Below are 25,123 nucleotides of genomic sequence, written 5' to 3'. Positions count from 1 at the left end.
CCAGGAGTTTCTTCAAGGTTTTCCATGTTAGTGCTGGGGCCTAATTACTTGAGCTGTCTTCATCTGCCTTCCCAAAGCCATTAGTTAGAGCAACAGGAGCTCAAAATTGTATCCATAAGGGTTACTGGCATCACAGGCCCTAGCTTTATCTGTTACATCACAACGTTTGCCCCTCTGGAATATAGTTCTCACAAAAGACTGTGTACAAAAATGGCTTAAAAGACAGCAACCTATTTTTCTGTAATGCGTTTCAATATATTAAAAATTCATTATGTAAAGCTTTGTAGAAGATCTCTTTCATTTCCTTTCTCTGTAAAATCTTCTTTTGAAATAAAAATAAATTAAGTCTTGTAAAAATATATATTTGGGAGGGTTACAGATTCACCCCAAAATAACATCCTTGTTAATGTAAGAAGGGCCAGTGGCTTAACCCATGATCTCACAGCCCCTGCCCCCGACGCTGGATATCTGCTGTAGACTGCCTTGATTGTTCATTTCTTTTGGCTAGCAATCACTTAATCATCATTACACAGGAAAAACTATTCTTCATCCTTAATAGTTTTTCTTATTAGTTTTGAATGTTGTCTTATAATTAATTTACAAAAGAATAAAGGAATAATTAGACTTAAGTAAAAGTTTTAATTCTGACCTAAACAGGGTTAAATCCAGTTTTCTCATTGGCCTTGCTTATACATACAATACACAGTGAACATTAACAGGGTAGTTTCCTTTTTGTTTGTTTGTTTGTTTTTAAGATTTATTTATTTTTACTGGAAAGTCAGATATACAGAGAGGAAGATCTTCTGTCCACTGATTCACACACCCAAGTGGACGCAATGGCCAGAGCTGCACCAATCTGAAACCAGGAGCCTCTTCCAGGTCTCTCATGCAGGTGTCAGGTTCAAGGCCTTGAGCCGTCCTCTACTGCTTTCCCAGGCCACAAGCAGGGAACTGGATGGGAAATGGAGCTGCTGGAATTAGAAACCACATCCATATGGGATCCTGGTGCATTTAAGGCAAGGACTTTAGCTGCTAGGCTACAGTGCTGGAACCCAAGGTAGCTTCTTAGGTTTTGACTTATATACACCTATAAAATATCACCCTGATCAAGATAGAAAATACATGTATCACTTGCAAAAGTTTCCTCCGACTTCTTTGCAGTCTCTCCCTTTTATATTTTCTTCCCTGTTCCCTATTCCCCTAGACTACTACTGATTTGATTTATTTCATGATAGATTAACTTGCTTTTCTGATGTTTTAAATAAATCAAACCATAAAGCATGTTGTTTTCAAGTTCTGCCTTTCATAGTATCTTAAAATTTGCTTTATTTCCTGCGTCAGTTATGGTTCATTTCCTTTTAATTGCTGGGTAGTATTCTATTATATGTGTATAATACTTTTCCTTTTGCAGATATTTATCTTTTGAATATAACTAAGCACACATTAAATGTTATACATGACCGTGTAGTAACTATCCTTTTGATGATACTGATTTAAGATACTAAATAGATTCAGGTTTTTCAAGCATGATGCTTACACAAATTCTGATGGTTCATAATTTTGAATTATAGAGGCTAACCATTTGCTTCCCTTATATCTCATCCTTCTCCACTCAGTAACTGTAAGTTTGAATTTTGTTTGGCATTCCTAAATGTAGTTTGGTTTTGTGTATTTTCTTTTTAGAAAGTTTTAATTTTGTTTTAGTATTTGTTGCAAAGGTGAGGGGCTTGTAGACCCATGTGGTCCTCTGGTTACGGTGGAGAGGGTTAGGTGAGGAAGTAGGTGGGTGAGATGATTCACTTTTCTCTCCTGTTCATGGCAGGCGATGGAAGTGCACCACTGCTTGCTATCATACTGCATCAGCACCTGGAGTTAGAGACAGCTATTTGATGTCAACTTAGAGACCTGGATGAGGGGTAGAATGTTCTCAGGGTATTACTGGAGTGTTTTCAGAAGTTGCAGCTTTATAGCACCTGAGGTGAGAAATTTTTTCAAAGGTCTGTTGGATATCCTTGTCTTTCTCAGTGTGCCCACAAACCTAGGTGCTTGTTGTAGAACCTGGCCTGGAGTTTGTTCAGTGTGTTCTTTCCATCCTTTAAAGAGATACTTGAAGTCTTCTGCTGACTTAAATGAGCTGGCTGTCAGCTTGCATGAGCTGGCTGTCTTGTCTTTCATGTGCATCTGGGTATGCTCTCATTTCTTGCACAGCAGTCAGCAATGGAGGTGCCTCTTGGGTCTGACTACATGTCCATGTGATTTTCCTTGAGGTCAGGGATTGAGCACAGTGGTCTAGTTAAGGACTTTAAGAAACCTGCCTGGGGATCCTCAGACCTTGCTCTCAAATGTGTCAGTTGGTGCAGGGTTGGGCTCAACCCAACACTGGCACAACCAGTGCTCATACTAATGGGTATACAGCTGCCTTTCCAGTCCCACACCCAGTTGGGGGCGACCCCAAATAACCTCTGCATGGCATACCCCAGCCCCTGTTTTTCAATGTAACAGCTTTCACTGTGGTCTAGCCCAGGCTTCTTCTAGCCCCAATTCCTGTGTGCAATAGCAGTTGCTATGGCCTAGTCAGGGCAACCTCTACAAACCCCTAGTATGCCTACCCCAGCCCTGGTTCTCACATGTGTCCATGGATGTTGCAGCCTGGCCAGAGCCAACACTCACCAGCAGTTGGTGTAACCCAGCCACATCTGGGCTACCCCTTACCCCACTCCTTGTCCTAGTTCATGCTGGCAGGTGCTGTGGTCTACAGAGCCTAAATTTTAATAGAGCTCACTTAGGGCCCAGCACAATAGCTTAGTGGCTAAAATCCTTGCCTTGCAACCACTGGGATCCCATATGGATGCCAGTTCATGTCCCTGATACTCCTTTTCCCTTCCAGCTCCCTGCTTTTGGCTTGAGAAGGCAGTAGAGGGTGGCCCAAAGTCTTGGGATCCTGCACCTGTGTGGGAGACCTGGACAAAGCTCCTGCCTCTTGGCTTTGGATCAACTTCTAGCTCTGGTCCTTACCGCCATTTGTGGAGTGAACCACCAGATGGAAGATCTTTCTATCTCTCCTCTCCATTAATCTGATCTACCTTTCAGTAGAAAATAAATAAATCTTTATGGGCCCGGCGCGGTGGCGCAGTGGTTAAGGTCCTCGCCTTGCACGCCCGGGATCCCATATGGGCGCCAGTTCTAATCCTGGCAGCCCTGCTTCCCTTCCAGCTGCCTGCCTGTGACCCGGGAAAGCAGTCAAGGACGGCCCAAAGCCTTGGGACCCTGCACCCGCGTGGGAGACCTGGAAGAGGCTCCTGGCTTCGGATTGGCTCAGCTCCAGCCGTTGCGGCTGCCTGGGGAGTGAATCATCGGATGGAAGATCTTCCTCTCTGTCTCTCCTCTCTCTATATCCGCCTTTCCAATAAAAATTTTAAAAAATAATTTAAAAAAATAAATAAATTTTTAAAAAAATAGAGCCCACTTAACACAAACTTTGATCATTATGCTTTTTGTGTCTAGATAATTTTTCAAAGAAATTTCTTGTTTCCTCCTGTAAGTTTCATTATCTTAGATTTTACATATAGGTCTTGATCCATTTCAAATCAGTTTGCCCATGATCTGAGGTGTGATGTGTACTTTCAGTTGCTCTAGCATCGTTCATTGAAAAGCCTTTTCCTCTCTTTACTTGCCTTTGCATTTTGTCAAAAATCATTGCTTGTGTTTGTATGAGTTTCTTTCTTTCTTGTTCTTCCATTGCTTGTTTCGTTTTTTGCCCAATCTAGAACTGTCTTGACACCAGATAATATAAGTCTTCAGTCTTACAACTTTATTCTTTTCCAATTCAGTTCAGTTGTTCTAGATTATTTGTGTTTCAACATTTCATAGTCATTTTCTTAGTTTCTATAAAACGTACCAGGATTCTGTTTGGATCTACATTGAATATATAGGTCATTCTGAAAAAAAAAAATGAACTAACCTTTCAACAATATTGAGTCTCTTAATCTACAAATGGACATTTTTTTCCTTTAGGCATTAATTAAAATAAAAAAGATCCATTTATTTGAAGGTCAGTGTTTGAGAGATTGAGAGAGAGAAGGGATGAGAAAATTCAGCCTGCTGGTTCACTACTCAGGTGTCTAGGAGCCAGGAGCTTTTCCAGGTCTCCTCTGAAAATTCAGGTAGACCCAAACCGCCAAGCCATCTCCCACTGTTTTCCCAGGTGCTGTAGTGAGTAACTGCATCACAAGGGGAGCAGCCAGTGGAGCTGAAACTTGTGCCCATATGAAGTGTCTGTACCATAGGTGGTGGCTTTACCAGCTACACCATCTTGCTCTCCCTAGGTATTAATTTCTTTTAGCAGTGTCCTGTAATTTGCATTGAAGACATTGTGTACATTGTGTGTTGTTTATTCTAAAGTGTTTTATCTCTTCTAGAATTGTTATAAGTGAAATTTTTAAAAAAAGATTTTGCCTTCTGGTTGTTCTGTAGATGTTTGATTTTTGATTAACTAATATTGTATCTAGCCATTGTTTTAGTAGTCTTATAGTTCCTTGAATTTCATTGTGAACAATTATGTCACTTGCAAATAGCATCACTTCTTCATTACTGGGTTTTGTATACCTCTTCTCTCTTTTACTTGCCTTCTAGCTAAGGTTAGAATTCTCTACATAACGCTGGACATGGTGGTGTCCTCTGCTTTGTCCACTCTTTTAATAGACTATTCAACCTTTGGCCCTGAAATATATATGTTGTAAGCCGCTGGCATGGATATGAGGAGAAATTACCCTCCTTCACTGCCAGTGGGAGTGTAGGCCAGTATAACCACCATGGAAATCAATATGGAGAGCGCTTAGAGAATTACCAATAAACCTGTCATATGACTTAGCTATCCCACTCGTAGGAATATATCCAAAGGAAATGAAACCTTCATATGAGAAAGGGATCTGTAATCCTGTATTCACAACAATACAATCTACAATAGCAAAGATGTGGAAACAACCTAGATACTCGTCCAAAGAGGAGTGGATAAAGAAACTGTGGTACTGGGCCTGGCGGTGTGGCCTAGTGGCTAAAGTCCTCACCTTGAATGCACCGGGATCCCATATGGGTGCTGGTTCTAATCCCTGCAGCTCCACTTCCCATCCAGCTCCCTGCTTGTGGCCTGGGAAAGCAGTCAAGGACAGCCCAAAGCCTTGGGACCCTACACCCATGTGGAAGAACTGGAGGAGGTTCCTGGTTCCCGGCTTCAGATCGGCGTAGCACTGGCAGTTGTAGTCACTTGGGGAGTGAATCATCGGACAGAAGATCTTCCTTTCTGTCTCTGCTCCTCTCTCTTTATCTGACTTTGTAATGAAAATAAATAAATCTTAAAAAAAAAAAAACCCAAAACTGTGGTACATCTACTCCATGAAATACTGCTCAGCCGTTTAAAAGAATGAAATTCTACCATTTGCAACCAAATGGTCCAAACTAAGACCATTATGCCTAGTGAAATAAGTGAATCCACAAAGGACAGATACCATATATGAGTCATGCAGTAACATCACTTTCTCCAAGAAGGTTTTTGTTTTCTTTATTTCTTCATCAATGCATTGACTTTTCAGTAACATGTTATCTAACTCCATGTTGTTGTAATTTTTAAAATTTTATTTCTGTTACTGATTTTTTATGGCTTTTTATTTAAGTGAATGTATAGTGACTGTAATAGTATCATATCTGGATGTGAAGATACAATGCAGTATGCATCTCTACTTTCAAGTCAAAGATGGACTCCTAGTGAAACTGTTGACAGTAGGATGCTGAACTGTCTGCCACTGTCTACCCACAATTTCAGTATATACTTAAATAACCGAATGATGGACTTATGACTGCTTGTTAAGGACTATATTGTAACAATATGGGGGAAATCATTAGAGGGAGGGAATTTGGAGAGGGAGTAAGGGAAGTCTCAGAGCCTATGGAATTATATCATGAAATTAAAATAGAAAAAAAATTTGATAGCTGAAAAAAAAGTGTGTTGTACTTTTATAGATTCCTTGTGTCAGATTGAGATTTAGATGTTTCTCTGATTTTCTAGTTTTCTGGGAATCAGTATGAAATTGACTCATTTCTTGGAATGATCATATAAATTTTTGCATTTTTTTTCCTCAGGGATTTGTAGTTTGTAGTATCTAAAATATATGGATTAAAGTCACATTTTTTTCCCCACAGCTTTTAGCGTTGTGAGTTTTGGCCTTATTGATAGTTTTTTTTCTTTTTGTGACTCCTCAGTTTTATGTTATGAAAGAATTTGATACCATAGCGTTATGATTTCATTTAACTCATGTGGATGTTTTCTATTCTAGCTACACATTTTCTCCCTTGTCACTTGCTAGATAATCTTTTGTGCAGTGATTTTTTTTGAAGCACAGGGTTTATCGAATAATACTAAATTGCTGTTAATTAAATGCTCAGCTTTTGTCATACTGATATTTCTGTTTATTCACCACTGGTAGCACTATGTGTAATCCTTTTTAATGAGTTACACTAGATGCGGTCAGTATTTATGGAGGGCTTAGTTTGCTACATCCTATTCTAGCAAATTGATTTTATATAAAAATTTCACTTAAAACTTTTTGATAATGGGTTGAGATCAAACTTAAGATAATAATAATTGGGTCCCGGAGTGATAGCGCAGTGGTTAAGATCCTCGCCTTGCATGCACCGGGATCCCATATGGGCGCTGGTTCTAATCCCCGCAACCCTGCTTCCCATGCAGCTCCCTGCCTGTGGTCTGGGAAAGCAGTCCAGGACAGCCCAAAGCCTTGGGACCCTGCACCAACATGGGAGACCTGGAAGAGGCTCCTGGCTTCAGATTGGCTCAGCTCCAGCCGTTGGGACTGCTTGGGGAGTGAATCATCAGATGGAAGATCTTCCTCTCTGTATATCCGCCTTTCCAATAAAAATAAAAAATAAATGTTAAAAAGAGATAATAATAAATGAAGATGAATATTGCTGTCCAGTGTAAAGGTGGACGTGAAAAATTACTTGGAAATATTTTCTCTCCTGTTAATTCACATGAACCGCCGGGAGCATCCTCTCCTCCCTTTAAAGGCTTATTTATTTTACTTGAGAGTTACAGAGAGAGGCAGAAAGAAAGAACTTCTATCCACAGGATCACTCCTCAAATGCTCACAATGGCTAGAACTAAGCTGATCTGAAGTCAGGAGCCAGGTGCTTCTTCCAGTCCCCCAGCTGGATACAGAGGCCTGAAGACTCTGACCATCCTTTCATTACTTTCCCAGGCCATAAGCAGAGAACTAGATTAGAAGTGGAGCAGCTAGGACTTCAACCAGCATCATATGGAATGCTGCCACCACCTTTCTCGGATCATTAAGTATTAAGTTTACTTTTAGTTAAGTCATGTTTTATTGTGTTAGCATTAGGAAATTCAGACATTAAGACAACTCCAGTGACTTTAGAGATAAGGCATTTTATGATTCAAAAGGGTATTTACATTGGATTTAAATAAAAAATATGTAATTCATTAATTCATAAAAATACATTTTAAATTAAGACAGTAACATACCTTACAGTTTATCCTTTATAAATTTGGTGCAAGTACTGCTACTAATTGTAGAATGTTTTCATCACTGCAAAGAAAAATTCTATACCCAGTAGCAATTAACTCTCATTTCTGCCTCTCCTCAGTCCTTGAAAAAAAACAATCTATTGGCTGTATAGATTTGCCAATTCTGAAAAGTTCATATAATTAGAATTAAGTAATATGTGGCTTTTTGTGTCTGGCTTTTATCAGACAACATTTTGTGGATCCAAGTAGTAACATGTATCAACATACTTCATTTTTTAAAATAAGATTTGTTTGTTTGAAAGGCAAAAACATCAGCAACTAAGAGAGCTCTTCCATAAGATAATTCATTCCCCACTTAGCTATAATAGTCAGGCCTGGGCGAAGCTGAACATAGGAGACAGAGTCCATTCTGCTCCCCTATGTGAGTGGCAAGGACTCAAATACTTGGGCCATTCTTCTACTACCTATGGCATCTCCATAGGAAGTTGGATGGGAAATAAAGCAGCTGGTACTCAAATAGACATTCTTATATGGGATCCTGGATCTGCAGTCTGTGGCAACACAACACAGGTCTCACTGTGTTCCATTTGTAATTGTAATTGGATAACATTCCATTGTATGGCTATTATATAGTTATTCTGAATTGATTGATATTTGAGTTGTTTCCACTTTGAAGGTAGAAGCACTCTCATAAATAGTGTCACGAGGAGTATTTTTGCCAGAGTACTTTTCATGCGGATTTACCTTTTTAATTCTCTTGTGTTTAAACTAAGTAGTGGTTATATAGGAATTCTGTGTAGCCTTTTGAGGAATTGTCTAACTTTTCTAAAGTAGATGTGCCCTTTTATATCTTCACTAGCAATGTCTGAGGGTTTCCCATTTTCCACATCCATAGCAATTCCTGTTGTTGTCAGTCTTTTTAATTTTTTGAAATTTAAATTTATTTATTTTTCAATGTTTGTTGCGTAGGTGCAGGGATTGAAAACCCATGAAAGTCTCTGGGTAGGATGGGAGGGAATGATAGGGAAATTGGGTGAGGGAAAAGACCCTGCCCTCTTATGACTACAATGTGCTGCTCCTTCTGCCAGATTGTATCAGTGCACAGGACAGAAATGATCCCCTGCTTTTGTCGCAGGAACCCTGATAGAGGGAAGAATCCTGACGGTGTTACTTGAGTAGTCTCAGTTGTTCTGAAAACTTGTTGGCTTCATTGCTTGCCAGCTGTCTATGTCTGTTTTAGTATGTCCATGGTCTTAGATGCTTGCTGGAGAATTTAGTCTGTTGAGTTGTTTAACCTGCTATTCTTTCCATCTCTTGTCCTGTTCAATCAGAGAGGCCAGCTGTCTAGTCTTTCATGGGCATCCCCTTTCTTTTTTTCTTTTTTAAAGATTTATTTTTATTATTTTTGTATTGGAAAGGCGGATATACAGAGAGGAGAGACAGAGAGGAAGATCTTCCGTCCGATGATTCACTCCCCAAGTGAGTGAGCGCAACAGCTGATACTATGCCAATCCGAAGCCAGGAGCCTCTTCTGGGTCTCCTACACGTGGGTGCAGGGTCCCAAAGCTTTGGGCCGTCCTTGACTGCTTTCCCAGGCCACAGGCAGGGAGCTGGAAGGGAAGCGGGGCTGCCGGGATTAGAACCGGCGCCCATATGGGATCCCGGGCATGCAAGGCGAGGACCTTAACCACTTGTGCCACCGCGCCGGGCCTGGGCATCCCCTTACTTACACAGAATCAGAAATGAGGGGCAACCCAGTCCCAAAACATGTACTTTAAGACCAGAGCAGACATCCATGTAGTGTTCCGTGAGGTTACAGATCAAGTGAGGGAGCCCCAACTGAGTTGATCACAATCCCAGCTCTTGCATAATGCCAGTGAGTGTTGCAGCCCAGCACAGCCTGCTTGGAGTGATCCTCAAGAACCGTAAGCAGGCCCTCTCCCATACCTGACCTCTATGTTTGCTGCCGGATGTTATTGCCTAGTTGAGAGACCCCTGAAGATGCCTTTCAGGCCATCCCCAGAATCTGTTTTCTAGTGTGCTGGCAAATGCTGCAGCCTGTCCCAGCCCACCCCAGGACTCCTCATTTATTTTTGTACCAGTGAATGCTGCAGCCAAGTTGAGGATACCCGCACCTCTAGTCCCAGCTCTTCTGAGTGCTGGCACCTACAGCACCTTGCCTGGCATGGTTCCAACCCCAGCCCCGGTTCTCATTCAGATGGGTGTTTTGGCCTGCCTGACACAAGAAAGCCATCCAATTTCTGACTTTTGATCTCCCCAGTTACCTGAGGGTGCAGTGGCTCAATCCATTAAAGCCCGCTGGAATCATTTTTTGTATGTGAAATGAGCCCTCAGTGATCCCCATTCTCACCCATCATCCTTAGTACCCCAGCTCCTAGCAATGCACACCTCCCTTCCCCTCTTTCTCCACTACTACCACATGGTTACAAACCTGGCCAGTGACTCAACCTCCTTCCCCAGATCTTTATAAAAAAGACAAAAGAATAGCCAATCATAAGGACATATTTTATTTGGCATTATTCCGGCCAAGAATGCTCACCAGCTGTTGGCTGCTTTTCTCCTAACAATGTAACACTTACCTAGTTACAGGGCAACCTACAGCTGGGGAGACTTTTTTATTAAAGCCATCATATTGGATAGGAAGTAGTATTGCATTATGGTTTTGATTTGCATTTTTGTAGTGACTAATGACGTTAAACATCTTTTTATGTGCTTATTGGCCATTTTTCTATCTTTGGATAAATTTCCGTTTTAAAGTTGAGCTGTCTTTATTCTTGAGTTTCTTATTCTTAGATTCTTATCAAGTATTTTATTTGTCAGTGGTTTTTATTTTTTTAAAGATTTATTTATTTTTATTGCAAAGTCAGATATGCAGAGAGGAAGATCTTCCATCCGATGATTCACTCCCCAATTGGCCTCAACGGCCAGAGCTGTGCTGATCCAAAGCCAGGAGTCAGGATCCTCTTCCTGGTCTCCCACGGGGGTGCAAGGTCCCAAGGTTTTGTGCTATCCTCGACTGCTTTCCCAGGCCACAAGCAGGGAGCTGGATGGGAAACAAGGCTGCTGGGATTAGAACTAGCACCCATGTGGGATCCTGGTGCCTTCAAGGTGAGGACTTCAGTCGTAAGCAACCACGCTGGACCCTATTTGTCAGTGTTTCCCTTTACTCGCTTGCATAGTGCCTTTTGATGAGTGCCTTTTCATTCTTGAGGAAGTTCAGCTTCTCTGTATTTTTTTCCTCTGGTTGCTGATGCTTTAAATACATATCTAAGAAACCATTGTCTGAGGTGAAAATATTTACATTTAGATTTTCTTTCAAGACTTATGATTTAGCTGTTTTATTTTGCTGTTGATTTATTTTTAGCTGCATATTGTGCATTTTTAGATAATTATTATATGTAGTGTATAAGAAAGGTTTGATTTTGGTCTTCTGAGTATGATTGTCCCAGTATTACTTGTAGAAATTATTTTTCCCCCTGTTGAATCGTTTTGGCACACATAATAAAAATCATTTGACTGTAAAAGTAGGATTGAAAATGAAACTAAATTATTTCATCCAACGGCCAGTTGGGAGGAAATGTGAAAGGCAAGGAGCCACATTAAATGATCTCATGAATGTGTAGTGATTTTACTGGAAATCCCTGCAAGTCACCTTTGGGTTTTACAGTAATTATAGGGAGTAAAACTGAGCAAAAAGGAAATTTACATATTAAGAGGTAAAGGATGTAAGTTTACACTGATTTCTTTATTACAGAATGGCCCTTGTTTTGTATTAGTTTCTTTCAGATTGCTTCAAATTACGTATGTACATTCATGGATATGGATATTCTTCTGCACACTAAAACAGGTTTTTCAAAAGTTAATGGGAAATGTGTTATTTAAAGAAGAAAAACAAAGCCTGCAAGAAATTTCAGAATTTTTGCACCAAAAGAAACTTGTCTTAATTGCATTTTTCCATTAAACTAAATATAAGAATCCTTAATATTTTTTAGTTAGCTTAAAAAATATACTTAGCTTTCATTTATTTGAAAGGCAGAGAGAGAAATACACAGGCACAGAAAGAGAAGACTAACTTTCATTGGCCGGTTCACTCAGCAAAGGCTGCAGCAACCATGCTGAGTCAGGTGGCAGCCAGGAGCCTGGAACTCAATCCCAACCTCCCTGTGGCTGCAGAGATCCAACTATTTAATCCTCATCACTGCCTCCCAGTGCATGCATTATCAAGAAGCTGAAATCGGAAATCGGAAGCAGAACTGGCACTCCAAGCCAGGCACTCCAATTAGACATGTAGGCATTCCAAGTTAAACTGCTGTGCCAAACACCTGTTCCCCATGAACTCTGAAATATCCTTGTATACATTGAGATGCTTATGTATGTATAATATTTTTAAATAAATACACTACTTAAAAATGCTCAGATTACTTACTCCTGTGTGTTTATGTATGTATGTATGTAATTTTTTGTTTGTAATTTGAAATACACTTAGTTTCCTTAAGACTATGTTAATCCTTTGAAGATAGTTTGTATAGAATTTTGTACTGACAGATTATTTTGTAGATTAAAGGAAAATGATATCTACTAGACTCATTTTTGTAAAAGTGAACTGAGTAAGAAAGGCAGACTAATTTTGATGAGTAACTGAATTTTCGTGTGCACTTGTCCTAGAGATATAGGTTCAAAAGATACTGAGTGAGAAATGGGTAAATCATTGTTTTTTCATCATTTAATTTTAATAAGTGATTTTGTTAACATTGATATAACTTGTAAAATGACATCCCATTTCCTTTATAGTTGATGTATTAAACAACAAAAATATACTTTTCATATTGTAAAGTGTTTTGAGTGGCAAGTTAGAAAAACCGTATTCCAGTGCTTCTTAATACATAGCATTTTTCTTTACAGAAATACCGATATCAGGATGAAGATACACCTCCTCCAGAGCACCTGTCCCCGCAGATCACCAATGAGGCACTCGGTCCAGAGTTAGTCCATGTCTCAGAGAAGAACCTGTCAGAAATTGAGAATGTGCATGGATTTGTTTCTCATGCTCATATTTCTCCAGTAAAGGTAGGATAACTTTCTATGTTTTTTTGCTCTGAATTATGTATTATTATGTATGTATTATGTATTATTTTTCTTTAAGTTATAGCTTGTGCTATTCTTTAGTATATTCCCCTCCTTAATTGATTCTAGCCCTATAGTTATGATATCAAGGAGTTTGTCAATATTTTTCAAACGTTTTTAAATTAATGTATTTAATGATTGAAATCTATGATGAAGAAAGGTATTTCAAATAAGACGCACTGAGATATTTTTAAGCACTTGTTTAAAATAGCACTTAATAATATCTTCAGGTTTCCATATGTTATCTCAGAAGCAGCCACAAATTTGAGTTTGGCATTTCCCCCAATAAAATCCCATGATATGTTTAGATCTCATATCAATGCTTTGTTTATTTTGCGCATTTTCAACTTTATACATTTGAAGTGGTACTTTATAGAATAATCTTTAGCGTGCCTTTTGTGCTCTACGTATATCTAAGATTCATTATTTAGTTTCTTTGCTATAGAGCTTTCAACCTTGTGAGTATAGTGTAACATACTTTTTAAATAGACATTAAATTTATTTTCATGTAATTAGTAGTATAAAAGGTAAATTGAAAACTAGTCCATAGGTGTGTGTGTGTACATTTTCATAGGACATGCCATATTATTTAAATTAGTCACTCAATTTTCATTTGTAATAGCAGGACATATTACAATAGTGTGATAGTTTTTAATCCATATCCTCATCAACATGTGGTATTCTTATTTTTCCCATTGTTTCAGTTTTGTGTGATATCAATATTTTTTAATGTGAATTTCCCTGTTTACTAATGAGGTAGATATATGACTTATTTGCACTTCTATTCTTTTATATGCCTATTTAGAATTTTTGCTCATCTCTGTGTTGGATCGTCTCTCTCTCTCTCTCTCTCTCTTTTTTTGCTGACTTGTGAAAGTTTTTTTTTTTTCTGAATACCATTCCTTTGCTGGTTGTATGTATTGTATGAATGAGGATTGTTTCTTGCTAATAAAGTTGCTAATAAAATCTACTTGGGCTTTATATTTATCTTCAAGAGATGATTTTATGCTATTCACTAAAAAAATTGGAGATTATAGTATAATTTAGCCCTATTAACAGTTGCTTTTGCTGTGCTGTTTTTCTAGGAATGTTCTGAGTCACATGCATTTTGAGATTATTTTTCATAATATCCTGTCATTTGTAGACATACCTCTTTTTTATTTCTGGTACTGTTTTGGCAGCATTATATGATTTTGTTTCTGGTAAATCATTCTTGCCAGAGGATCATTTTCAGAAGTGGTCTTTTCAAGGAACCATCTCTTTTTTTCAAAAGCAAAGAAATTGTGTTCTTATCCCTTGTACTAGTACCCTTGTCCACGTTCACACTTTCCTGTTTTCCTTACACATATATGTAAGCATACATGTTGATGGACATACATTGTACATACAGGATAGCTCACATGTCAGGCATTGTGATGTGTAACAGCAATCTGATCCTTCAGTGAGACAGCAGTCACAAACCAGTTAGCTGTTAGTGGTAGAGATCAATCTTTTCTCTTTCTTGCTTTACCCTCTTTATATTATTTGTTTTCCTTCTGCTTTCCTTGAGTTCTGTTGTATCTCTCTCTGATTTTGAGCAAGTTGCTTATTGCACTAATTATCAGCTGCCTTTTTCTAATAATATGAGAATTTATAAATTTTCTTGGAAAAGAACTTTAGCTATGATACTCCACAAGTTTTAATATGTAATATATTTTATATCCTAACATTTTTGTTCGATTCTGCCATGACTTTGTGTGTGCCCAATAAGTTGTGTAGAAGTCTGTTACGTTTTTTTGAAGATTTATTTATTTTTATTGGAAAGGCAGATTTACAGAGAGGAGGAGAGATAAAGATCTTCTGTCCTCTAGTTCACTCCCCAAGTAGCCGCAAACACCAGAGCTGGGCTGATCCAAAGCCAGGAGACAGGAAGTTCTTCTGGATCCCTCAGAGCCCAGAAGTTTCTTAATTTTAAATGTAGGAGATTTTATTCCTCTTGTATTTTCTTCTGGCTTATATTTTTTGCATCACATTTCTCCCTTTTATTTAGCTTGGAAATTAATAATTTGGCTTCTCTTTAAAATTTTTAATGTGTGTATTTAACCAAAGAAACTATGAAGTTACTAGATACTGTTTTTTCTTTTTCTTTCTTTCTTTTTTTTTTTAATTTTTGAGAGACAGACAGTGTATCTCTTCTCTTATGCATTAGAACATTTGAAGTCTAAATACTCCCTCTTGTTCTGTATGCTGTTCTTGTCACCCTTTGCCTGTTTTGATGACTGAATTAATCTAATTTCTTTCTTTGTTTAGACTAAACCTCTCCCAGGGTGTGTATAATCCTTTCATTTCTGATGTTTTGAATTTGTGGTTATTGTGATTGTGTATTGGCCAAAGCCAGTTTGTTCACTGATCACTCTTAATCTATTGGTGGGCATTTTGGTAGTTACTAAGTGATGTATGTATGGTTGCATTAATGAGCTATTATGCATGAATTTTTTTGTGTGTCTTTTTTTGGGGGATGTGTATCTTTAAAAAAAATCTAATGGAACCACAGCTGCCTATTTTTATATAAAATTATTTGCTTACTGTAAGATGAATTTAAAAATATTTCAGTGATAAAATCTTTTTTATCAACATTTCTATATGTCTTGGGCTAAGGTGCCATCCTGTAGGCGTCCTCTTTACACTCATGTCCTACCCTTATACAAAGGTCTAACGTGACAATTTGTTCAGTCTAGATAGCTGGAATACTGAATTTCACTGATTAAATCCCACCTTGGCATTTGATAGGCCAGTAATTTTATCAAAGAATAATTTAACAAAAATCTTAAAGCAGTTACCTCCAAATAGAAATCTAATAAAAAACTAGCAAATAAATTTCAAAATGTGAATTCCTAATTTGGGTAATGGATTCTTTGTAGAGTAATAGTTCTCAACCAAGGCTGGGCATGAGAATTACCTAGGGAATATTGAGACTGATTGATCTCTGAGGCCAACATTGTGGGAAACCCGGATGAAACTCCTGACTTGGGTCTGGCCTACACTGTTGCCATATGAGGACAACCAATGGTTGGAAGATTCTCTCTCTGTTTTTGTCTCTGTTTCTCAGTCTCTCTCACACACATTTATTTTGACTTTCAAAATAAATAAATAAATCCTTCAAAGAATTATTGATGTCAGAGATTCTGGCTTAATTTTGCCTAGGATGCCAAACTTTAAATATTTGTAATCTGTGGAGACAGCTGAAAAGCACACAGCAACACTCTGTGTTATTTTAAAGTAAATTTCAGACGTTGTTCTATTTATTCCTGTCTGAAATGAGAGATACATATTTTCAGTATTGAGAACAGAGCATTATTATTTTAGCATACACACTTGTTTCCTTAATCTGACTCATTTGTTCCTAATTTCTTCATGGGAAAAGAATAAAAAGCCAATTTTACTTGACCTTTTGGTATCTGCTTTGAAATACTCATCCTCTACATAAGGAATGATTTAATTATTATGCATAGAATGAATGATTAAGAAAAATAATACAGGATTATGACCCTCACAGCTTTTTCTAAAGATAAGACAGACCTTTCCCACATTTTATTTTTCCTGAAATTGATATCCATCTTAGAATTGCTGAGTTCATCATCTTATTGAGTGATCATTTTTGTACAGTTTTGTGTAATCCTTTTTGCTGACACAGTATCGAAGCATATTTATGTATTGTGTAATGATTCCATGGCTTCATGAAAAAGGACTGAAAACCTGGCCATTTGGGGACATTCTGTGTTTCTTTAAGATCATCTTCTTTTAAATGTTATCAATATCAGGTTATTAATGAGCCTCTGGTGCTAGTAAGTAGTATCTATGGTCTCACCCATCCTTTGTCTTGCTGTCTGTCTGATTAGATCTGGGAACTGGTTAGGTAAAGATTTTTATACCCTGCAGGAGAAATTATCTTAAGCTTATAAAATTCAAAATTATATTTAATGTTATATAGTTTATTTTTATGAAAATTTAATGAAAGTGTCTTGTGTTTGATATTTGTTAATTACATCTTACTGGGTTTTTGTAAAGAAAGCTGTAATGAATAATCTTAACGCACATACAAAGTATTTGGGTTATTTCCTTGGAATGAATTTCTAGGAGTTGGTTTACTGAGTCAAAAGTATATGAATGTTTTTCTAAATTCTTAATACTCTTTAACAGACAGTGCTGATATAATCATATTTTTAAAATCTTTAAGGCTGACCTGTTGTGGTAGTTTCTTGTATTTTTCCTACTTCATACATAGGTTACTACAGCAAACACTTCATACAATAGTAGTATTTGGTTTAGAATTAAACAAGTAACCAATATTTTATGGAACTGAGCATTATTATTTTTTAATTTGTAAAATTTTCTGAATAGTACTGCTTGCAGAGTGGAATTTACATTAGGTATTGCTTCAGTTTTCAGAATTGTAATAATAGCTAATGGTTAATAAACTTTCATTAAATGAATGATTGAAAGTGAACTGAATGATTAAAGTGAACTGTTAGAATATACTTAATTTGTTTGACATGATATACATGTAAAAGATACTTATTCAACATCTATGAGAGTGTTAGAATTCTGTGATTAGTACAAAAAGGAAAATGTAAGATGCAAAAATAAAAATTAAATTATTAAACTATTCTAAACAAATTCATTGATATTTGTAAAAGTGTTGAAGGGTATTCTCAGAATGCCACGTTGGAAGCAATCATTCGAATGGTAATAAGAGTATGAGGTTAATAATCAGAGGATATTTTAACAATGTAGGAAAATCCGTGATACTGCGACTTGTTAGGAAATAAGGGTGAAGTGTAAAGGGTGTTTATCTGTAGTGGTCCTGTGAAGGATTTGCCAAAGTGAGAGCTATATAATAGTATTATGAAATGTTCCATTGGTTTTCTTGTATTAGTAACGGTATCATTTTTCATGACTGAAGTGGACAGTGAATTAAAAATATTTTATTTAGTGCTTAACATAAAGGTGACTATGATTTCATGCTTTAAAACTCTGAGAGACATGGGGAGGGCATGGTGTGATGGCCTAGGGGCTAGATCTTTGTTTTGCATGTGTCAGCTACTCCACTTCCCATCCAGCTCCCTGCTTGTGGCCTGGGAAAGCAGTAGAGCATGGCCCCAAAGCCTTGGGACCCGGCACCCACAGGGGAGACCTGGAAGAAACTCATGGCTCCTGACTTCGGCTTAGCTTAGCTCTGGTCATTACAGACATTTGTGGAGTGACCCAGCCGACCAAAGAGCTTCCTCTCTGTCTCTTCTCTCGGTATATCTGCCTTTCCAACAAAAATAGATGACTCTTAGAAAAAAACAAACAAAAAACACCTCTGAGAGGGAAACTTTTCTTGCCAGGGTTGGGAAGAGTCTCAAGAAGGAACTTGGTTGTACAGTATTCTTAAAAAATGTGATGAGGAAGAAAATGACACAAGCTTTGTAAGAACAGTGTCAAAATTACTAAAACTGAAAATGAGCTAAGAATTAGAGAAAGTGTTGAGAAAAATGAACAGAACAAGTAAACAAGCAAATCTCCAACCTTTTTCAAAATAGATGCCAGAGAGACAGAAATTTACCTTAATATAGGTGAGTCATTGAGAAAACAGAATAATTAATTCAAACTAGGGATCTGAAAAATAAACATTGTCAAGAACGATTGATTTATTCGAAAGACAGTATCAGAAAGGGAAGAAATCTTTTTTCTGCTGGTTCATTTCCATATAACCACAACAAACAGGGCTGGAAAAGGCTAAACCAGGAGCCAGGAATTCCATTCTGGTGTCCCACATAGGTAGCAGGGGCCCAAGTACTTGAAACATCTTCTCGTGTGATCCCAGGGCTATTATCAAAGGAGCTGGATTGGAGGCAGAGCTACCAGGCCTTACACAAGCACTCTTAGGGGACAGTGGCATGGAAGTGGCAACTTAATGTGCTGCACCACAACATTGACCACAAAGTAAATATTTTTAGAAGAACTTAGCAATCAAAAAGAAAACAAGGGTATATGAGCAGGCTCTTATGCTACTTCAGTGCATCTTCTAGCCTGAACATGAAGCGTAGTGCTGAAAATGCTATACAAAGTTTTGAGACTTGGAGGTGGCAAAAGAATGAATATAAACAAATGTATCTTTTGAACAATTGGAGGAATAGAATCTTTTTTGTTTCCAATACACAATTACTTTTTAAATTATTTTGATAAAAATTACTTTTGTATATCAATTTTGTTTCCTTATCTTTGAAACATACTGGATTTGGATTTATGAAAATCCAAGATATTAAATTTAAAAGATTTGTTGAGACACAGTGACTGATCATCTTGGTTTGCTCTCCAAATGACCACAACAATCAGTGATGGGGCAAGCTGAAGCCAGACACCAAGAATTCTCCAGGTTTCTAATGTGGGTGGCAGGGACCCAGGTGCTGGGCTATCTTCCTTTGCCTTTTCAGGTGATTTGATTAGCAAGAAACTGAATTGGAAGGAGAGCAGCAAGCTGGGACCGGCACACTGACATGGGATGCAGCCTAAATGGCAGCCTAAACCCCCTGTGGCACAGTGCCGGCCTTGAACATACCTGGGTTTTTGTTTTTGGTTTTTTGGTTTTTTCTTCCATGGCCCTGTGGTAGTAAGTTGAGCAGAGTTTCCATACAATTTGGCCACTAGATGGTGCTCCTACAGAGGTGATGTACATACACATACATATGCACTTACACGTCCGCGTATACACGTTTACATATGCAATATATAGACACCACATGTGTATATGGTGAGGATTTTTGGACAACCCATTTTCCTTATCTGTCTTCTGAGTTTATTATTAATCTCAGTACAGTTGTAAATTTTTTAATTTAACAGCTCGGGTAATAAACAGGTAAAAAAAATAGTAGTGGTGATGGGTTCTTAGTGCTTCAGTATTGTTTTTCTGATTGTTTTTGATGTTTATGACACTTCATTTAAAATATTTTGTTTATAGGTGGCAGAGTTAGAGAGGGGGAGAGAGAGATGAGAAAGGAATTTTTTCATGCACTGATTCTCTCCTCAAATGGCCACATTGGCTAAGGCTGGATCAAGTCAGAGCCAAGAGCTTCATCAGGTACAGGCGGCCCAAGGATTTCAGATGTTTCTGCTGATTTCCCAGATGTGTTAGCAGGGAGCTTGATTGGAAGTGGAACAGCTGGGACTCAGACAAATGCCCCTATGAGATAGTGGCATTGCAGGCAGTGGCCCAACCCTTTATTTTATTTCATTTTATTTTATTTAAAAGGCAGAGTAACAGAGAAGCAAAGACAGAGAAATCTGTCTGCTGCTTCACTCCCAAAATGCCAGGGTAGAGATCTTACATCTGCTGGTTCACTCTCGAGGTCAATTTGAAACCAGGAGCCAGGAGCTTCTTCCAGGTCTTCCACATGGGCACAGGGGCCCAAGGGTCTGAACCATCATGCACTGCTTCCCCAGTCCATAAGCAGGGAGTTGGATTGGAAGTGGGGCAGCCAGGACTAGAGCCTGTACCCACATGGGATGCTGGCCTCCAGGTGGAAGCTTAGCCTACTACCCCACAGTGCTGGCCCTGGCGCGTGTTTTTTGTTGTTGTTTACTATTTTAAATCGTTTTTCTGGTTCTTCCTGTTTGTTAAAACTTATTTTCATTTTAATGGAGTTTCTTTTTCATTTTTGCTACAGTATGAGTGTGGCTATTCTAAAGCTGCTGCCTTTGTGAAATCACATGAAGCCGATTGTGGTTTAGATTTTATGTTAAATACTAGGTTATGAATTGACTTAGTTCTGTATTTTTATAGTTCAGATGATAAGATATTATTGTAAAGAAACTTATTTTCTTAATGTGAACGGACTTGCATAGTGAATTCATACATGGTGAAGAGTATTCCTTCACTGTACTTCAGGGAATGCCAGCTGGAATGATGTCAATCTTACATTGTACCCAGACTGTTTAATTCTCTAGGATAAATTTCTGTAGTCTGTATTGTTAATGTTTGCAATTCGAGGCAAGAGTTGTACATTCAACATTTGTATTCAAAGTCTTCACCCATACTAATACAAAGAGTAGTAGAACCTATTATAATTATCATATAATTGTTTTTTTTCTTCTCCCTGAGTTACCGTCACAGTGGATCAAGGCACATTTTTGGAACTGTGCCATTTGCTACAGCACTTATAAAATACCCATTAACTATTATATACTTAGTCCGTGGTAAAGCTTAAATTTTTTTTTTCAGGTAATTCACTGTTTCCCTTTAAAGAGGATTCTTAATTCTGTTTTTACATTTTACGCTTTTTGTAGTCTACCCCCAATTAGGATAGATCTGTTTAGGGTCTCGAATTTCAGTTGGTTAACTAACACAGTCCTTGGGAAAGGACATCAAACTTCCTGTGTAATCTCTGTCAGAAAATATCTTATTCCAACAATCCCACTTGTCTCTTTAACCTTTCCTTGAATTATGACTGTGTCCTTAGGGAACAGTTTATAGAGGTAGCATTGATACCCTTTTTGCTTTTTTTTCAGAGCTAGGATTTGCAGTAGGACTTTGAAGTTTGAATTTGCCAATGCTGTTTTCCAGTATGCTACATCTGGTTGTTGCTGATGTGCATACAAGATGACCAGAGCTTTGTCAGTTCGTATCTGAAAAATACATTCATGGCTGAAGATAGGGCTTACAGTGTGCCCAGATAAACTTAAAAATTGAATTACTTAGCCATTAGTAAATTATCAAGTAATTTTTTATTTATATACTGTTACAAGATGGCCATTTATTATCACATATGCCAGTATAACAGTGATTAGAGAACAATCTAAGTCTAGCAGTCAAACTTGTGATTTTTGTAAACCAAAAATTCTGGGATAGGTATTTGGTGCATTGGTCAACCTGCTACTTGAGATGTCTGCATGTGGTAGCAGAATAGATAGATTAGAATCCTATCAGTTGTAGATTCCTGCTCATTTTCACACTAGGAGGCAGCTAATGGTGACTTGGGTGGTTAGATCTCTGTCAGTTATGTGGGAAAGCCACATTGAGTTCTTGGCCCCTGGGCATGTAGGAAGTGAACCAGCAGATGAACGCCCTTCCCAGTCTATTAAAAACCATACCATTCCCAGGTTTCTTCTCCCCTTGAAAAATCTAATGCAGAGAGAATATATGATTTTGCATTTTTAAATTAGCTCCCTGCAGATTCTGAGGTTGACTACTATATTCAGAAATACAGATCTAGATGATAGATGTTAGAAAGTGTTGATTCCTTAATGAAACTGTTATTTTGTGAGTCAGAATATGATTTATACAGTGTTAAGCAAAACACATTTTATTGGTTATGAAAAAAGAGTATTGTTACTTTTTTTTTTTTTTTTTGAGAGGAAGGGAGAGATGCACATGGGGATGGAGCTTCCATCCCCTGAGCAGCTTCCCGAATGCCTACACGATCACTGCTGGGCTAGGCCAAAAGCTGGGAGCCAGAAACTCAATCCAGGCCTCCCATGTGAGTGTCAGAAACCAAATTGATGAGTTATTATCACTGCTTCCCCAAGAGTCTTCATTCTTAATAAGAAGCTATATACGCAGCCAGAGCCAGGTATCACATAAACCTAGGTACTCTAGGATGGGGTAGAGCATCTTACCCACTAGAACAAAGGCCCATGTCACAAACTTGTGAACTTTATATATAAAGATGCTAATAATCATAACAATTTTTTGTCATAAAAGTTCCAGAAACCTTGATTATTTTGTTAATCTGTTTAATTTCAAATTATTAAAAATAAGTTGCATGGTTGCGCTATATTATAAATGGATTTCGCCTTCTCAGTAAATCCTGAGTTTAATGTTGATTGTGCCTTTAAAAAACTTAGACCAGTGTTAAATAATGTAAGATTCTTCCTGATGTAGAAATTTATATGTAAATGTCAAAGGCTCTCTTTAGTGAAATTGTTTTAACATCTAGAGCTATTGGCCAAAAGAATCCCCTAAGATTTGTTAAATTCATGCCATACTTATAATTTATCTAATCAGAAAAGCTGCCTTTGGATTTTACTACAAGAGGTGATTGAAACTTGGTAATCCAGGGTTTCTCCACCCAGTGCATTAAATCAGGCAACCCCAAAGGGTTTCAGTAGTCCAGTGTTCCTAACATCCTTCTTTACCTGCTAATCGACCTCACTTCCTGGATTTCAGTCCGTCTAGTTATCAGCTAACAAAAGAACAGCTTTTAGTTCCTGCAGACGCTGCTGAAAAAATAATCACGAGAAAGAAATCCACCTTATGTCGTCTTTTTTATCTGCAAAAATAAACTCAGCCATCATACAGCTAACAGGTACGGAGGGAAGATACAAGCTCTTTCATAGGAAGAAATTACTGAGAAAATGAGCATCATTTCTCAAGGTTTTTGTTTTCCCTGATCTACAAGTGATGCTGCTGTAATTCTAGCTGCAGTTTTTACCGATCGTTCACTACTCAGCAGCTGGTAGAGAAGTAAGACTGCTTGGCAACCACCTGCAGGGCTGCAGAGATGAATTACATTTTCGGAAACAACACACTTCTGTATTCTCGCGCCAGTCGAGGAGGCAATACTAGCTCTAGCCATGGCTCAGTAGGCCCAAAGCAAAAACATTGGGCAAAAAAGGGCTCATCAGATGAACTGCAAGCTGAGCCCGAACCTTCACGCTGGCAGCAGATAGTTGCATTTTTTACTCGAAGACACAGCTTTATTGACTGCATCTCAGTGGCCACCAGCTCCACCCAGGTAACATACCACTTGTTGAAATGATTTTCAGTATATTATATGTTCCCATTTGCTTTGCAAAAATGTCTTGGAATGTATTTCCTATTTAAAAGATGCTCTGTAGCATTGGCTGCGCAGAAATGTTATGTTTTCAGTCCATCTATGCAGCACAAAAGAGGGAACAAAAAATATTTTTCCTTATGCTCTTATGTAATGCCAAACAAAACAATCTCAGATTCTGTTGAATGACTTCTGTAAAAAAAAAAAAAAAGCCATTGGTACATAAACTGAAATGTAAATTAATAATGCTCATATTCTTGTTTTTAGATTGTTAAATGCTATAGAGTATGTCTGACCAATGAAAATTCCTGTTTGCTTAGTTGTGTGTTATTAATAACCTTAGAAAGATTATCATAAAAACAAAACAGAATAATATGTTGTTATGTTTCCCATTGTTTTGAAGCTATATTAAATTTAATGTAGTTAGCTAGAATTGTATATACATATCATAAAATTATATTAAATTATGATTTATTCAAAGGATTTAAATAACCCTTCTGTTTCTGTGAATATATATGATCTTTGGTTAATTTGGAATTGATAAGCCTGTGTAATTACACAGTCGTGAGGGTATTTTTGTTTCACATGTTCAAATTGCAATTCAAAGAGATGAGCAAACACTCAAAGTTTCCCCGATAAAAGAAAAAAATATACATGTAAAACACTTTCTGAGGAAATGAGTATTGATAATGTAACAATAATGGAAAATAAAATTACTAACTGAATAAATTTTTAGTATTTGGCATGAGAATTGTTTGGGGGAATAGTCATATTTTTAAAAATGTTTTTTAAAAATTCATCTGACCTCAGTAAAAAATTAAAGAATGAGAAATAGTCTAATTTGAAAACAGTGCTTTCATCTTTTGACATCAGTAATATATAAGTTAGCAAAATATACATACATACTCCTAAGGCCTGTTAAAAATAAATTTCCTTAAAATGATCTTTTTTGTTGTTGTTGTTTAATTATCAGTAGCAGCTAGATAACTGTATTTGTCATAGCTTTTTAAAAAATTATTTGTGATTACAGAATTAGCTTTCAGTAACTAATTTTAAAATATCAACTTTCTTAAGAAACTGCTTGTTTTTCTTATATACTTAAGAGGAATATAATGATTCAAGTAGGGAAACATTTTTATATAAACACTGGGGTTACTTACAGTCATAACTTAATGAGAGGCAATGATTGAATTTAAATAAGCTTTGACTGCAGTTACATAAAAAAGGATCCCAAGGACCAGATGTTGATGGTGTTACGTATTTTAAGTGGCATTTTCTGTTATGCAAACAGTTGATATGTGTATCTATGTGTATGTTTTTACATTTGGCTTATGTAATTGCACACACACTATACCATGAGTATAATACATAAACATTAACACATCTGTACTTCATCTTGGGCCACATGAAACTTATAATCACAGAATTAGATTATGTAGTTATGACTTGTAACACATTGCTGTCATACCACACTGAAATAAAATCATGACCTCTGTGGGCAGTTGATCCTACAAAGCCCTTTGAAATTCTGCCTGCTCCTCCCACTTTGATTCAGATAATTTCTGTATACTGGTAACTATTTTTCTTTTGACCTCTTTCCTGATGATCATCTTTCTCATTACCTCTACCA

General features: G+C 37.4%; 1 protein-coding gene across 27 annotated transcripts in view; it reads left to right on the top strand.

Annotated features, from left to right (window-relative positions):
* The window catches only part of DLG1 (discs large MAGUK scaffold protein 1), a 198,213-nt gene that overhangs the window by 52,427 nt on the left and 120,663 nt on the right, over nucleotides 1–25,123 (top strand). For 23 of the 27 annotated variants that reach the window (XM_041002724.1, XM_041002720.1, XM_041002722.1 and 20 more), the window contains one exon: nucleotides 12,479–12,643. In XM_041002724.1, coding sequence (XP_040858658.1) covers nucleotides 12,479–12,643 — 165 coding nt within the window. Of the gene's footprint in view, nucleotides 1–12,478; nucleotides 12,644–20,410; nucleotides 23,455–25,123 lie in introns of those variants that run through there. The other 4 variants (XM_041002728.1, XM_041002727.1, XM_041002726.1 and 1 more) reach the window with 2 other exon arrangements.

Source organism: Ochotona curzoniae, unplaced genomic scaffold, assembly GCF_017591425.1.
Source record: "Ochotona curzoniae isolate NIBS_2020 unplaced genomic scaffold, NIBS_Ocur_1.0 scaffold_2587, whole genome shotgun sequence".
In the NCBI taxonomy this organism is placed as follows: Eukaryota; Metazoa; Chordata; class Mammalia; order Lagomorpha; family Ochotonidae; genus Ochotona; species Ochotona curzoniae.
This window is presented reverse-complemented; position numbering and strand designations above follow the sequence as displayed.